The sequence below is a fragment of the Oncorhynchus keta genome, chromosome 1 (genome assembly GCF_023373465.1).
Source record: "Oncorhynchus keta strain PuntledgeMale-10-30-2019 chromosome 1, Oket_V2, whole genome shotgun sequence".
Lineage (NCBI taxonomy): Eukaryota > Metazoa > Chordata > Actinopteri > Salmoniformes > Salmonidae > Oncorhynchus > Oncorhynchus keta.
The window spans coordinates 53,038,870-53,053,612 of record NC_068421.1 but is presented as its reverse complement, the minus strand read 5'-3'; the positions used below and the strand labels follow the sequence as shown (position 1 = coordinate 53,053,612).

General features: G+C 41.9%; 1 protein-coding gene across 5 annotated transcripts in view; it reads right to left on the bottom strand.

Annotated features, from left to right (window-relative positions):
* The window catches only part of LOC118387542 (rab GTPase-activating protein 1-like), a 157,256-nt gene extending 143,255 nt beyond the window's left edge, over positions 1 to 14,001 (bottom strand). For 3 of the 5 annotated variants that reach the window (XM_052527499.1, XM_052527510.1, XM_052527511.1), the window contains exons 1-4: positions 13,901 to 13,939; positions 8,711 to 8,785; positions 5,041 to 5,272; positions 1,931 to 2,123 (exon numbers count right to left, since the gene is read on the bottom strand). In XM_052527499.1, the coding sequence (XP_052383459.1) occupies positions 1,931 to 2,123; positions 5,041 to 5,178 (331 nt within the window). In that variant the 5' untranslated portion in view covers positions 5,179 to 5,272; positions 8,711 to 8,785; positions 13,901 to 13,939. Of the gene's footprint in view, positions 1 to 1,930; positions 2,124 to 5,040; positions 5,273 to 6,308; positions 6,332 to 8,710; positions 8,786 to 13,900 lie in introns of those variants that run through there. The other 2 variants (XM_035776007.2, XM_052527507.1) reach the window with 2 other exon arrangements.
* Between the last annotated feature and the right edge of the window lie 742 nt (positions 14,002 to 14,743).

Below are 14,743 nucleotides of genomic sequence, written 5' to 3'. Positions count from 1 at the left end.
TATTTAGAGATTGAACGCAATGAAATTTGATTTTACATATATGGCCACTCCTCCCCCAATCTGTCACATCTAATATAATGTTTAATGTGTATATCGAAAAACTATATTTCTGTTATGTCATACTGTGTTTAAAAGCACCATGTATGTCAAATGTTAATGTAACAAAATAACAGTGAAAACTAAAACAGTACTTTTGTACAGAGGACAAACCACAATGCTAGTCCTCTGTAGCTGAGGAAGCCACTTGTGGAAAGAGGAAGTCATGTCTAACCTGTGCTTTCTCAATCAACAACAGGATGTGAAACAATGAGGACAGAACAGCAGCACCTGGAAGTGCACTGCTGACTTGCACACCACCAGGTTGGACTGAAGAAGAGAATTTGTTCTCAAATAGATACACAACATGCATCTTATAACAATGCAACTGTATTTTGTAGCCTGTTGCTGTAGATGGGCTGTGTTTTGGTTAGCCAGCCCTGTGACACAGTACCAGTGCACGTTGACCTCTACTTGTCTGTATGGCCAGTACAGTACACTATGATACTACTCAGTAACAATTGATGATAAGATGACATTGTGTATCTTGTCTACTGATTTTACCTACTGCACATAAAGCATGTGAAACTATTCTTCAAATCATGTTGCTATGATAAAATGCTATTCGACATTGAGGTCACCAGAGCAGCCAGCAAAAGCCTATACAGTACCAGTCAAAATTTGGACTGAACTACTCATTCAAGGTTTTTCCCTTTTACTTATTTTCTACATTGTGGAATAGTAGTGAAGACAACAAAACTATGAAATAACACATATGGAATCATGTAGTATCCAAATAAGTGTGAAACAAATCTAAATACATGTTATATTTGAGATTATTCAAAGTAGCCACCCTTTGCCTTGATGACAGCTTTGCACACTCTTGGCATTCTCTCAACCAGCTTCATGAGGTAGTCACCTGGAATGCATTTTGACAGGTGACTTTTAACAGGTGTGCCTTGTTAAAAGTTCATTTGTGGAATTTCTTTCCTTCTTAATGCGTTTGAGCCAATCAGTTGTGTGTGAAAAGGTAGGGGTGGTATACAGAAGATAGCCATACTTGGTAAAAGACCAAGTCCATATTATGGCAAGAACAGCTCAAATAAGCAAAGAGAAATGACAGTCCATCATTACTTTAAGACACAAAGGTCAGTCAATCCGGAACATTTCAAGAACTTGGACATTTCTTCAAGAGCAGTCGCAAAAATCAAATAAAATTTTATTTGTCACGTACAGCTGTAGACCGTAGTGAAATACTTACAAGCCCTTAACCAACAATGTAGTTAAGAAAATATCTAAAAAGATTAGCTGAGCGCCTCCATGCTCTGGACACTACGCTGACAGACCCAGCAAACCTTCTTGCCACAGCTCGCATTGATGTACCATCCTGGATGAGCTGCACTACCTGAGCCACTTGTGTGGGTTGTAGACTCCGTCTCATGCTACCACTGGAGTGAAAGCACCGCCAGCATTCAAAAGTGACCAAAACATCAGCCAGGAAGCATAGGAACTGAGAAGTGGTCTGTGGTCACCACCTGCAGAACCACTCCTTTATTGGGGGTGTCTTGCTAATTGCCTATAATTTCCACCTGTTGTCTATTCCATTTGCACAACAGCATGTGAAATGTATTGTCAATCAGTGTTGCTTCCTAAGTGGACAGTTTGATTTCACAGAAGTGTGATTGACTTGGAGTTACATTGTGTTGTTTAAGTGTTCCCTTTATTTTTTTGAGCAGTGTATATGAGACGTTTTTTTAGTTTTTTTAAACAATCTAAATAGATATTTTGATATGGCATGTCTGATTCTGTACATTGAGATGCTCATGCGTTAACTTTTCCATAGATCAGACTGATTCATTGCCCTAAGGGGTGAGAGGTGTAGTGCCGACAGTACCTGCAGGTGTTGGGTCCAGCGTAAAGCCCTGGGGTCGTGTCTGTGGACCGGGGGCTATGGAGGTCAATGACTCCTGAATAGCCTCTGTTCTCTCCTCTGCTACTGCTCCTCCACTAATCTCCTCTTTCACCACGTCGTCATCCAGCACCTCCTCCATGGCTCTCTCCAGCTGTTCGTTCCCATTGCAGGACATCTGAGGAAAGGAAGGAATTGAGAGGTGAAACCCTGTGTAGTGTAATCTGCCGTCTCAGCCACTGCCCGTCACCAAGGAAATACCCCAAGGCTCAATCCTAGGCCCTACACTATTCTCAATTTACAACAACATAGCTCAGGCAGTTGGAAGCTCTCTCATCCATTTATATGCAGATGATAGTCTTGTACTCAGCTGGCCCCTCTCTGGATGTTGTGCTAAATGCTCTACAACAATGCTTTCTTAATGTCCAATAAGCTTTCTCTACCCTTAACCATGTTCTGAACACCTCCAAAACAAAGGTCATGTGGTTTGGTAAGAAGAATGCCCCTCTTCTAACAGGTGTTATTACTACCCCTGAGGGTTTAGAGCTGAGGTAGTCACTTCATACAAGTACTTGGGAGTATGGCTAGACCCACTCACTGTCACATTCATACGCTGGACCTAGTTTTGTCCCATGAAATAAATGTTGTGGATCTTAATGTTTTTCCTCATAATCCTGGACTATCGGACCACTATTTTATTACGTTTGCAATTGCAACAAATAATCTGCTCAGACCCCAACCAAGGAACATCAAAAGTCGTGCTATAACTTCACAGACAACACAAAGATTCCTTGATGTCCTTCCAGATTCCCTCTGTCTACCCAAGGACGCCAGAGGACAAAAATCAGTTAACCACCTAACTGAGGAACTCAATTTAACCTTGCGCAATACCGTAGATGCAGTCACACCCCCAAAAACAAAAAACATTTCTCATAAGAAACTAGCTCCCTGGTACACAGAAAATACCCGAGCTCTGAAGCAAGCTTCCAGAAAATTGGAACGGAAATGGCGCCACACCAAACTGGAAGTCTTCCGACTAGCTTGGAAGACAGTACCGAAGAGCCCTTACTGCTGCTCGATCATCCTATTTTTTGTAACTTAATTGAGGAAAATAAGAGCAATCAGAAATTCCTTTTTGATACTGTCGCAAAGCTAACTAAAAAGCAGCATTCCCCAAGAGAGGATGACTTTCACTTTAGCAGTGATAAATTCATGAACTTCTTTGAGGAAAAGATTATGATTATTAGAAAGCAAATTACGGACTCCTCTTTAAATCTGTGTATTCCTTCCAAGCTCAGTTGTCCTGAGTCTGCACAACTCTCCCAGGACCTAGGATCAAGAGAGACGCTCAAGTGTTTTAGTATTATATCTCTTGACACAATGATGAAAATAATCATGGCCTCTAAACCTTCAAGCTGCATACTGGACCCTATTTCAACAAAACTACTGAAAGGGCTGCTTCCTGTGCTTGGCACTCCTATGTTGAACATAATAAACGGCTCTCTATCCACCGGATGTGTACCAAACTCACTAAAAGTGGCAGTAATAAAGCCTGTCTTGAAAAAGCCAAACCTTGACCCAGAAAATATAAAAACTATCGGCCTATATCAAATCTTCCATTCCTCTCTAGGACCATGCCCCAGGACTACCCGACATGATGACTCCTTGCTGTCCCCAGTCCACCTTGGCCGTGCTGCTGCTCCAGTTTAAACTGTTCTGCCTTATTATTATTCGACCATGCTGGTAATTTATGAACATTTTAACATCTTGGCCATGCTCTGTTATAATCTCCACCCGGCACAGCCAGAAGAGGACTGGCCACCCCACATAGCCTGGTTCCTCTCTAGGTTTCTTCCTAGGTTTTGGCCTTTCTAGGGAGTTTTTCCTAGCCACCGTGCTTCTACACCTGCATTGCTTGCTGTTTGGGGTTTTAGGCTGGGTTTCTGTACAGCACATTGAGATATCAGCTGATGTACGAAGGGCTATATAAATACATTTGATTTGATTTTGATTTGACAGTGCCCTGTCCATCTCTCAGCACATATCAAAGCTGCAGGCTAAAGTTAAATCTAGACTTGGTTTCCTCTATCGTAATCGTTCCTCTTTCACCCCAGCTGCCAAACTAACCCTGATTCAGATGTCCATCCTACCCATTCTAGATTACGGAGACATCATTTATAGATCAGCAGGTAAGGGTGCTCTCGAACGAATAGATGTTCTTTACCATTCGGCCATCAAATTTGGCACCTATGCTCCTTATTAGGACATCACTGCACTGTATACTCCTCTGTAAACTGGTCATCTCTGTATACCCATCGCAATACCCACTGGTTGATGCTTATTAATAAAAAAAACCTTAGGCCTCACTGCCTCCTATCTGAGATATCTACTGCAGCCCTCATCCTCAACACCCATTCTGCCAGTCACATTCTGTTAAAGGTCCCCAAAGCAAACATCCCTGGGTCGCTCCTCTTTTCAATACGCTGCAGCTAGCAACTGGAACGAGCTGCAACAAAGACTCAAACTGGACAGTTTTATCTCAAGACTCAATAATGGACACTCTTACTGAGAGTTGTGGCTGCTTTGTGTGATGTATTGTTTTCTCAACCTTCTTGACGTTTCTGCTGTTGACTGTGCCCAATAATGTTTGTACCATGTCTTGTGCTGCTACCATGTTGTGTTGCTACCATGCAGTGTTGTCATGTGCTGCCTTGCTATGTTGTTGTCTTCGGTCTCACTTTATGAAGTGTTGTGTTGTCACTCTTGTTGGGATGTGTGTTTGGTCCTATATTTATATTGTATTTAATTCCATCCCAGGCACCCGTCCCCGCAGGAGGCCTTTTGGTAGGCCGGCATTGTAGATAAGAATTTGTTCTTAACTGACTTGCCTAGTTAAATAACAATTAAATAAAAAATTGTGTGTGAACTAGCCTGGCTTTCAGAAGAGACCATTGCTTTCTAGTAGAATGAATTATATAGGAATAATCAATAGAAGTAATCATTTTGTTATAATTATGTGTGTGTGTGTCCATGTTTTGTCTGTGTGACTGATCAAATGAATAGATAAGTGTGTGAGTGTTGTGGCGGAGGCCCACCTTGAGTCTGGGCTTGCCCTCTGAGCCCGAGGGGGATCCTCCGGCGGACGGCTGCACCAGCACAAACTCCTCGCTGGTGACGGTGGCCACGGATTCGGTGGAGCCGCTCACTTTGCCCAGAGAGGAGGTGTCGTCCATGGTTAGCCAGGAGCCCCAGGGGCCAGCGCTCTGCCCCTCTGTCCGCTTCTTCGCCTCACAGTGCCCTTCTGCTCAGCCTCCTGCTGCTGCAGCCCTGAATGAAACACAACACGTGCATTTCAGTACAGTTGGATTGTAATTATGGTATAGAAAGTGTATAGCCCAGGCCTAGCCTACATAGGTCTAACATTACGCATTTAAGAAGGGAGTAACCTTCAGTTTGTCACATCATGACAGTATCTAGTGAAGAAGCATTATCAAATTAATTTCCGATTATTACCTTACAGGAGTAACCAAGATGCTAGAAATACAGATTAAACGAGACTCCCTGAATCATATTAAAAGTGAACGGGTCAATTTGACAAGTCATCCCACAAATCACCAGTCACCTAGGGAAAGGCCTAATTTAAAACTGGAGTGGAGGGCATCCTGCCTAAGCTGACAGAGTACCCAAGCCTGACATTTCCGTCCCTCAAAGCCCTATATCTGAAATAGATATTGTCGATTCAGCAGTCAAATTACACTTAGGTCTAACGTTTGCTGACCTCAAAGGCTTACTTCAGTGAGTTATCAGTTTAACAAAAACAGGCCTTGGCTCTTCACTTTGTTTTGAAGATGTAGAGGATGATGACTCCTGTTTGAGGACTGCATAGTTTTTTTCTGCTCTTACAAGAGCTGTAGGATAAACTTGTAGGATAAGCTTGTGATAGCCTTGTTGTTTATCCTGACACTCACATCTTGACAAGATCAAATCAAACCTGGTTTGGGTGACCAATGTTGTGGCTGAGCATCAGTGGTATCGCCCACAAGAGTTATGATCGGAATACGCTGCCGAGAGACAGTGCACTGACGGAGTAAAATATATTTCAAGTCTAACTTGCTTTACAGTAATTCCAAAGACCAGGCAGGAATAGGCTTTTAGAGAAATGCTGAACCGAAACCTTACACAGCCTAATGTATAAAAAAAAAAAAATTACATCTCATACGAAGCTTATCAAGACTACGAGCTATGGTCTCACACTGTAGTCATGGCCTTGCTGGTTTTTCAACTCAAAGACCTGTTACGGTGCCTGTTGAGTGAAAAGCAGTGCTGTTCTAATACAAAGACCTTACTCTGAAGACATATTTACCTTGAAATTCAGCAGACGCAGCGACAGCCAGGAGTTGTTATTAGCCTGGTAGAGTGAAGCCACTTGGTTGCTTGTTTGCTAACAAGTTTGCTAGCCAGTAGCCACCTAGGCCAAACCAACTGTAACATGTGGAATAAGCTAGCCTATGTGAAGCGATTGGGTCCTTAACCCTTACTGGTGAAAGAGTGAGCACGCACACACACACACACACACACACACACACACACACAACTGTGGCTGCAGAGTCATGTGCTCCCATCACACTCATTCAATTACATCCATTAAAAACTGCAGAGGGGTAAAAGGATGAATGTTCCCAGTTATACGCAATTAAAGTACCGAGATTTAAAAAAGATTGACGAGGCCTAACCTATATCAAAATGCTGTAGGTATTCAGTGCTCAACTGTTACAGCAGTGTGACAGGATAGGACAACTCGATTTACTCTTATAGAATGTTAGGAACCGTTACAAGCAATTTAACCTGTAGGCCTGCCTCTTATCTGTGACTGTGTTGCCCTTGTTATGCTGAGCACAAGTGTAGAAAGTGAAAGGGTTTTGGCACTGCCATTGACCAGTCCTACATTTTGCCCTGGAAGCTTTAGCAAACAAGTCACTTTTACATGATCTGTCAAGGCTACTCACTTACAATCCTGTCTTTTTAAAAATTGTGTAAGTGCAATCCTGTCTACACACCTTAATATTTTTCTGCACAATATGGAATGTTAATTTAGGAGCACCAGTGCGCCTAGAAAATGTATGTGTTCTAGCTTTATTACCTCAACTATCTTTCATTGTGGTCCCAAATTTATTTTTGGGCGCTTCAAATGTTTCTACTTAGGTACACACGTGCTCCTTGTAAAGAAAGTCTGCGTAGTGCCCTGATGATATTAGGCTCGCCTTTAGACAGTTGGCCTCCTCTGTCGGCCTAGTTTCAAACTTGTCTGTGTGTGGTTACCTGAACTAACAGCTTCACAAGTTCACTCACACATTCATTACTGCACACACAGTACAAGTCATCTAGAGGGTCAAATCCAGGCCTTTGCTACAGTAGGCCAACTACCCATCTTACATCGTTCACTACAGTTTAGACCTATACTTACATTAGGGAGTGTTGAAAACAATTGACATCAATAGACCTTACCACATAAGACAACACTTGAGCCATTTAACTAGTCTAACTGGTTGTGTGGGCAAAGGTTTCCCTTTAGTTTCTGCCTTACAGGTGAAACTGCCTCCTTGTACTGCCCCAATAAGACAAGAAGCTCTAAACCCAAAACGTTCATCGGTTACACCCATTTAGGCTAAGGTGTTGATCATTAGGTAAGCTAGATCATCCAATGATAGCCCACGCTTCAAATGCACATGACTAATAGAGCTAGGCAGCCATAGTTGCAAGTACAGGGACAAATTATACAAAGATTAGTCATCTAGCCTAAACATTTCACTCGGTTTTGGTTATCAGAGCAAAATAAAACCATACCCAAGAGTTCCCTAACTGGCGGCCAGCGGGCCGAACTTGGCCCATGGGTGGTTTTATTAGGCTTCCGTCTAAAACGATTGAGCTGATCCATCTAGGTTATTCAAGGCAAGTCTAAATCCTTTTAGGTGGGGCAACAACTTTTCATTGGCCTTGCATCCCTATCCAGTTATATATATTTATTTATTTATTTATTTGTGCCTTTATTTAACTAGGCAAGTCAGTTAAAAACATATTCTTATTTACAATGACAGCATACCAAAAGGCCTCTTGCGGGGACGGGGGCCTGGGATTAAAAATATAGGACAAAACACTCATCACAACAAGAGGGACAACACAACACTACATAAAGAGAGACCTAAAACAACAATATAGCAAGGCAACACAACATGAGAACATGGTAGCACGACAAAACATGGTAGAAACATTATTGGGCAGAGACAACAGCACAAAGGGCAAGAAGGTAGAGACAACAATACATCACACAAAGCAGCTACAACTGTCAGTAAGTGTCCATGATTGGGTCTTTAAACGAAGAGATTGAGATAAAACTGTCCAGATTGAGTGTTTGTTGCAGCTCGTTCCAGTCGCTAGCTGCAGCGAACTGAATAGTGGAGTGACCCAGGGATGTGTGTGCTTTGGGGATCTTTATCAGAATGTGACTGGCAGAACGGGTGTTGTATGTGGAGGATGAGGGCAGCAGACGATATCTTAGATATGAGGGAGTGAGGCCTAAGAGGATTTTATAAATAAGCATCGACCAGTGGGTCTTGTGACGGGTATACAGAGATGACCATTTTACAGAGGAGTAGAGTAGTAGAGTACAGTGGAGTAGAGTGCAGTGATGTGTCCTATAAGGAGCATTGCTGGCAAATCTGATGTCAGAATGGTAAAGAACATCTAGCCGCTCGAGAGCACCCTTACCTGCTGGTCTATAAATGATGTCTCCGTAATCTAGAATGGGTTGGATGATCATCTGAATCAGGGTTAGTTTGGCAGCTGGGGTGGGGTGAAAGAGGAGCGATTACGATAGAGGAAACCAAGTTTAGATTTACCCTGCAGCTTTGATAAGAGAAGGACAGTGCACCGTCTAGCCATACTCTCAAGTACTTGTACAAGGTGACTACCTCAAGCTCTAAACACTCAGGGGTAGTAATAACACCTGTGGGAAGAGGGGCATTCTTCTAACCAACCATGACCTTTGTTTTGGAGGTGTTCAGAACAAGGTTAAGGGTAGAGAAAGCTTATTGGACACGAATACCATACCCAAACACCATCGTGCACAAATTGATTTTGTCCCCCCCCCCACACACGATCACGCAGGTTAAAATATCGAAAACTCTGAACCAATTATATTAATTTGGGGACAGGTCAAAAAGCATTAAACATTTGTGGTAATTTAGCTAGCTAATTTGTCCTATTTAGCTAGCTTGCTGTTGCTAGCTAATTTTTCCTGGGATATAAATGTTGAGTTGTTATTTTAGCTGAAATGCACAAGGTCCTCTACTCTGACAATTAATCCACACATAAAAAGATCAACCAAATGGTTTCTAGTCATCTCTTTCCAGGCTTTTTCTTCTTTGGACTTTACATGGCAATTGGCATCTAACTTTCATAGTATTACCACGACGACCGACCGAACTCAGTTCATGAGTATCTGCTTCTATAAACCAATGAGGAGATGGGAGAGGCAGGACATGCACTTGCACTAAAATAGAACTGACTTCTATTTTAGAGCTAGGCAACGCAGACGCTCGTTGCGCTCGCGAGCAGTGTGGGTGCAATGATTGAATAACATGTATGTGTATAAATGGAGGAGAGCTTCCTGCTGCCTGAGCTATGTTGTTGATGTAAATTGAGAAGCACGTGGGGCCTAGGATCGAGCCTTGGGGTACTCCCTTGGTGATAGGCAGTAGCTGAGACAGCAGATGTTCTGACTTTATACAATGCACTCTTTGAGAGAGGTAGTGAGCAAACCAGGCCAAAGACCCCAATACTCCTTAGTCGGCCCACAAGAATGGAATGGTCTACAACATCAAAAGCTTTGGCCAAGTCAATAAAAATAGCAGCACAATATTGCTTAGACTCAAGGGCAATGGTGACATTATTGAGGACCTTTAAGGTTGAAGTGACATCCATAACATGAGCAGAAACCAGATTGCATACCCAAGAGAATACTATAGACATCAAGAAAGCCAGTCAGTTGATTATTGACAATTTCTTCCAACACTTTTGATAAACATGGCAAAATAGAAACAGACCTATAACAGTTAGGATCAGCTTGATCTAAGGATGGGTAAAGTCTGTCTAAAGCCCTACAGCCCGGGGCTATGACATCATCCTGAGTTCCTGTGGAGAGCGAGGCTTGCTGCTTGGTTACAGCAACTGGTGACAGCAACTTTCCTGCCTCTGGGAAATAAGTTGCAGTGAAGTGGGGAACACAAAGGTCTGTAACTTCTGCATGGCCTGCCTGACACCAGTTGACTAAGAGTGCATCTTCTAGCTAGAAAACAGGGTGAGAAACAGAAACCTCAGAAGGAAAGGAAGAGGGTAGACAGAGTGAGTAAGCATTTGAGCACTGCATGTAGCTTTTCTCCAAGCAGCGTTTTTGCTTCCAAAGAAAAGCAAACTACTGCTGCTAGGCCCATGTACTTAAAATAGCCGAATATTAGGGTACCATTTCTAGTTGTAGGTTAAGCTACATAATGTTGAGACCTCCCTAATAATAACTTTTCAGCTGGTTTGCACAACATTGTTCAGTCTTGGCTCAGGACTTTATACTATAACCCTTGACCAAAGTAATGTCATTTAAGCCTAAACTTGAGTTGTATGCCTGTGTGTGTGTGAGAGGGGCACTTTGCAACTGTGGTTAAGATTTAAAGGGGTACTTCAAGATGTTGGCAATAAAGCCCTTTTTCTACTTCCCCAGAGTCAGACGAACTCATTTATACCATTTGTCTGTCTCTGCATGCAGTTAGAATTAAGTAGCTAACTAGCGTTAACGCAACCGCTAACTAGCATGCTAGTAGATACCATAGACGTTAAGTCATTGTGCTAACGCTAGTTAGCATTGGCTTGCAAAACTACCTCCAACTTTGTTTATACTGGATGCAGATACATAAAAACGGTATCGATGAGTTAATCTGACTCTGGGTGAAGTAGATAAAGGGCTTCATTACCAAAATCCCAAAGTACCCCTTTAAAATGCAAACACATCAGGTGCTGCAGAAGTGTGAACCTACAGTACAGTAGCTAAATGTCTCATGTTCAGTAGAATAAACAACTCCACTACTGTATTTGTTCTTCTGGTATAAGGTCACTAAGACTTGTGAAATAAGGTTGTATGCACTGCACTACCTGATACAGTCAGGGTGCTGAGGTAGCTCTATAGAGCTTGCCGTCCTCATGTATACAGTTAACAACAGTAAATACAGTTCTTATACAATAACATTCTGTCTTAGCTCATAACATTGGAGAAGAGTTCTAGTTAAGGATGAGGCAAATGACTACCTGTTTAGCACCATGTGTTCCACATTGGAAGGTATGTACGTAATCTGTAGACTGTTCTGATTAGGAGGTCCTCATTTGCGTCGGCGAGCAGTGCACAAGAAATAACTAAATCCTATTGTTAGAAGCTAACAATTGGATTGCCCCCTCCAAATAAAAAAACAAACATGGATGTCAATATCTGCGCGCATACACGCCACACTGCCCATATTGCGAGGCTGATTAGCTAGGGCAAACTGGTGTAAAACACAAAACGGTGTGCGTGCAAAGCATGGAGTCCATGTTTGGTTTGGATATAATTAATTATTTCATGAGCACTGCTCTGTCATGAAAACAAGGACATCCTAATCAGGACCGTCTACCGTTGACGGATATAGGCTCGGATGTGGGAAAAGTGTCGCCAAGCAACCATAGGCACAGGGTGGCAAATTACTTGCAAGGTGGGTGTATATGTTACCAGACCCGAGTTCAACTCAGGTCTAAAATACAGCACCTACGGTGGCCTAGTTTATCTTCGGATTGAATGATCTCATAAATGTCATCTTAAAATGATATACCTACACTACAGACTGTTTTTGCAGGTTATAGTGCATTCTCAGCTGTGTATGACAACTCTCCTCCCATGAGCTAGCTACCAAACGACAGACGGACAATGTAGAAAGTTACCATCAATGTCTAGAAGTTTCAGTGAAACTAAGCTAAGTATAGGTGTGGAGGTTTTCTGAGTATCTCAGTAGAGGTTTTCGGCTGTTAGTTTCACCCACGGTTGCATGTAAACTACAATTCCGATTCTGCGTTTCAACATTTAGGAACGGCAATCATTGCTTGCAATACGGTTTTCAAAACATATGCCCCTTATCTTTCATATCGGCGAGATAGAACCTTACAAATACAAAAATATACACTTAGCGAGCTACTGTGCCAGATTTACACAGATCCATATTCTGTGTGTACTCTTCCTCCCCAGATATGCTTAATGTTACACACAGGTGTTCTGAGCAAGATATAAGTTCTGTTTGAATACCCATACTAACATACTGTATACTACATACTTAATGAGCATATACTACATACTATTAGTTTATTTTAGTATACTCTAAATTAACGGTATCCTTTCACTTGTCTACCGGAAGTTAATGCTGTTGCTATGCAAACTCTGCTAGCTTGTTAGCATGGCGAATTACTAGCTAGACATTTTACGACTTCAGGTGTGTTATTACATTCAATCTGGAGTGCCAGAGTGCGCTCTTGATGTTCGTAAATTCAGAGCATTTTCAGATTGTTCGTTTGTAAATTCAGACCGTTTCGCTCTCGGAGCATTCAGAGCGCACACTGCCTGATTCAAATTCGCCACAAACCTTCAAATAGGTATGTAATGACACATTATAGCAGCGTTTAGGTCATATAATTGATTCTGTTGGAAAGGGGAGAAATTGTGCTTTACAATGGTATTGACATTACAGTTGATCTGGAAGTATTACTGTACGGACCAAGGCGATGTACGAGTTTACGTGGGTTTACAAAACTTCCAGACACAAATGAGAGAACACCTCACTCTGACCATTTTACTCACCATAGCTGAGCTGGTTAGGCTGTTTTCAAGTTATCCAGAGTGTTGGTGACCGTAAATGTGCTGCTGGCAACAATTTAATGTGAAGCCACGCCTATTTTCTGAAGAATTGCATTATGGGCTCTAAAAGCACTGAAATAGTGTCCACTGCTTGTATACTTTGTATTTTGGCGAATGTAGTACGACATCCGGGAACTTTCAGCATACTAACTATATACTCAATTTAGGTCACAAATAGTACGGTTAGTATGAGTATTCGACACATATAGATAACACAGGTGGTCAGCTCGGTCTCCTGTAAACAAGGGCTGTAGTAACATGAAGATATGGCCGTGTGGGAACACTAACCCTATAAAAGGTGTAGTAATTTAAGTAACCTTTTGTGATTTCTCGTAGATTTTAAAAGATTGCTATCTACGTTACTTGTGTTTCCAAACCCTTACCATAAGCGATGCATGTCAACGTTTTGAGCAAGCGTGGGGGACCTAAACAAACGCCCCGGGAATAAGACACCTTCATCAATAGGAGCTAAAGCTAACGTTAGCGTCTATACTAAGTTAGATAGCTAGCCTCTCAACTAATAAACTAGCCATTAAGCTAGCAAGTACTTCGTTTAAAATCATGCCATAATTGTGAGGTTACAAGCTAGCGACGTTACATTTTGATATATTAGCGAAAATTACAGTTTAACACTTAAGATATAATGCAACGTGAATGTAAAATCAAGGCAGTCACAACATAACGTTAGCGTCATTTGTGAAAGCACACATACTGGGCAACAGGACGTGCCTGCTGGCTATCTGTGCTAGCCAATGAGGTATAAAGAACTAGCTAGCCATGCTAATGGTTTGGCTAACGCTAGCTAGCCTGCGAATGACTCAAAACAGCTCACCCACCAAATTTAAGTGGTGAATACTCGCGCAAGAAATAAAGTAAAAACAAAGTCACAACTAAAATGTCAGTAAGAATATCATATTGCCATTTTCATCACACGTAATTGTCGAAGCTAAATGTCTTCAGAAGGTAGATAAACTTACTTGTTTAGAGTGACCGCCTCCGGAGGAGTAGCTGTCAAGTTGCAGCAGCAAGACTGTGAGCACTGTGAGGCACACCTGTGTGACGCTAGCTACGATAAGGAATAGCGATTTGCCTTAAAAATAAAAGTCCACATTTGAAAGTGATTCAAACAGATACGAATAGTGGAATCATGCCATATTTGGACTGCGTAATGCTAAACAACGTCGGAATGTTACATAAATTCAACTTAATAATTAGTTCATTTGACACAATACAAGTCAAAATCTGTTGAAATCGCACAGTGGATGTTTTAGACTTTAGAATTGTATTGTGGGCACACTTACAGTATATGCACTGAACAGCCTAACCTATGGTTGTTGCACCCATTAAATGGTGTATCAGCCTACTCAGTGACACTCGCATAGCACAACTGTGAGTTTACACACATATTAGCATCTTAGCTTTTATTGCAGGGATCACCTTTCCAGTCAGTCCATTGGGTGTATTATTATTAGACCTTTATTTCAACAAGGAACACAGACTGAGACCGAGGTCTCTTTCACAGCTGGGCCCTGCGTGTACATGTTTACACATACAGTTTAGGTGCAATGATTAAGAAACTAAACAAAACTATCACAGATAACACAAAAAAATGCAATAGCAGATTATTACATTTACACACAGGTTATTCCCCTAACAGCACAAGAACTTGCATTACCCGAAACAGTTACAAGCAGTACAAAAATAAAAAATCCTCCAATAAACATTTTAAATGGGCAATGGGGACAAGAGTCTCAAGTTTAAGTTTAGTCTGCAGGCTATTCCATAGGCAAGGAGTGTAACAAGAAAAGGCAGCCAAAAGG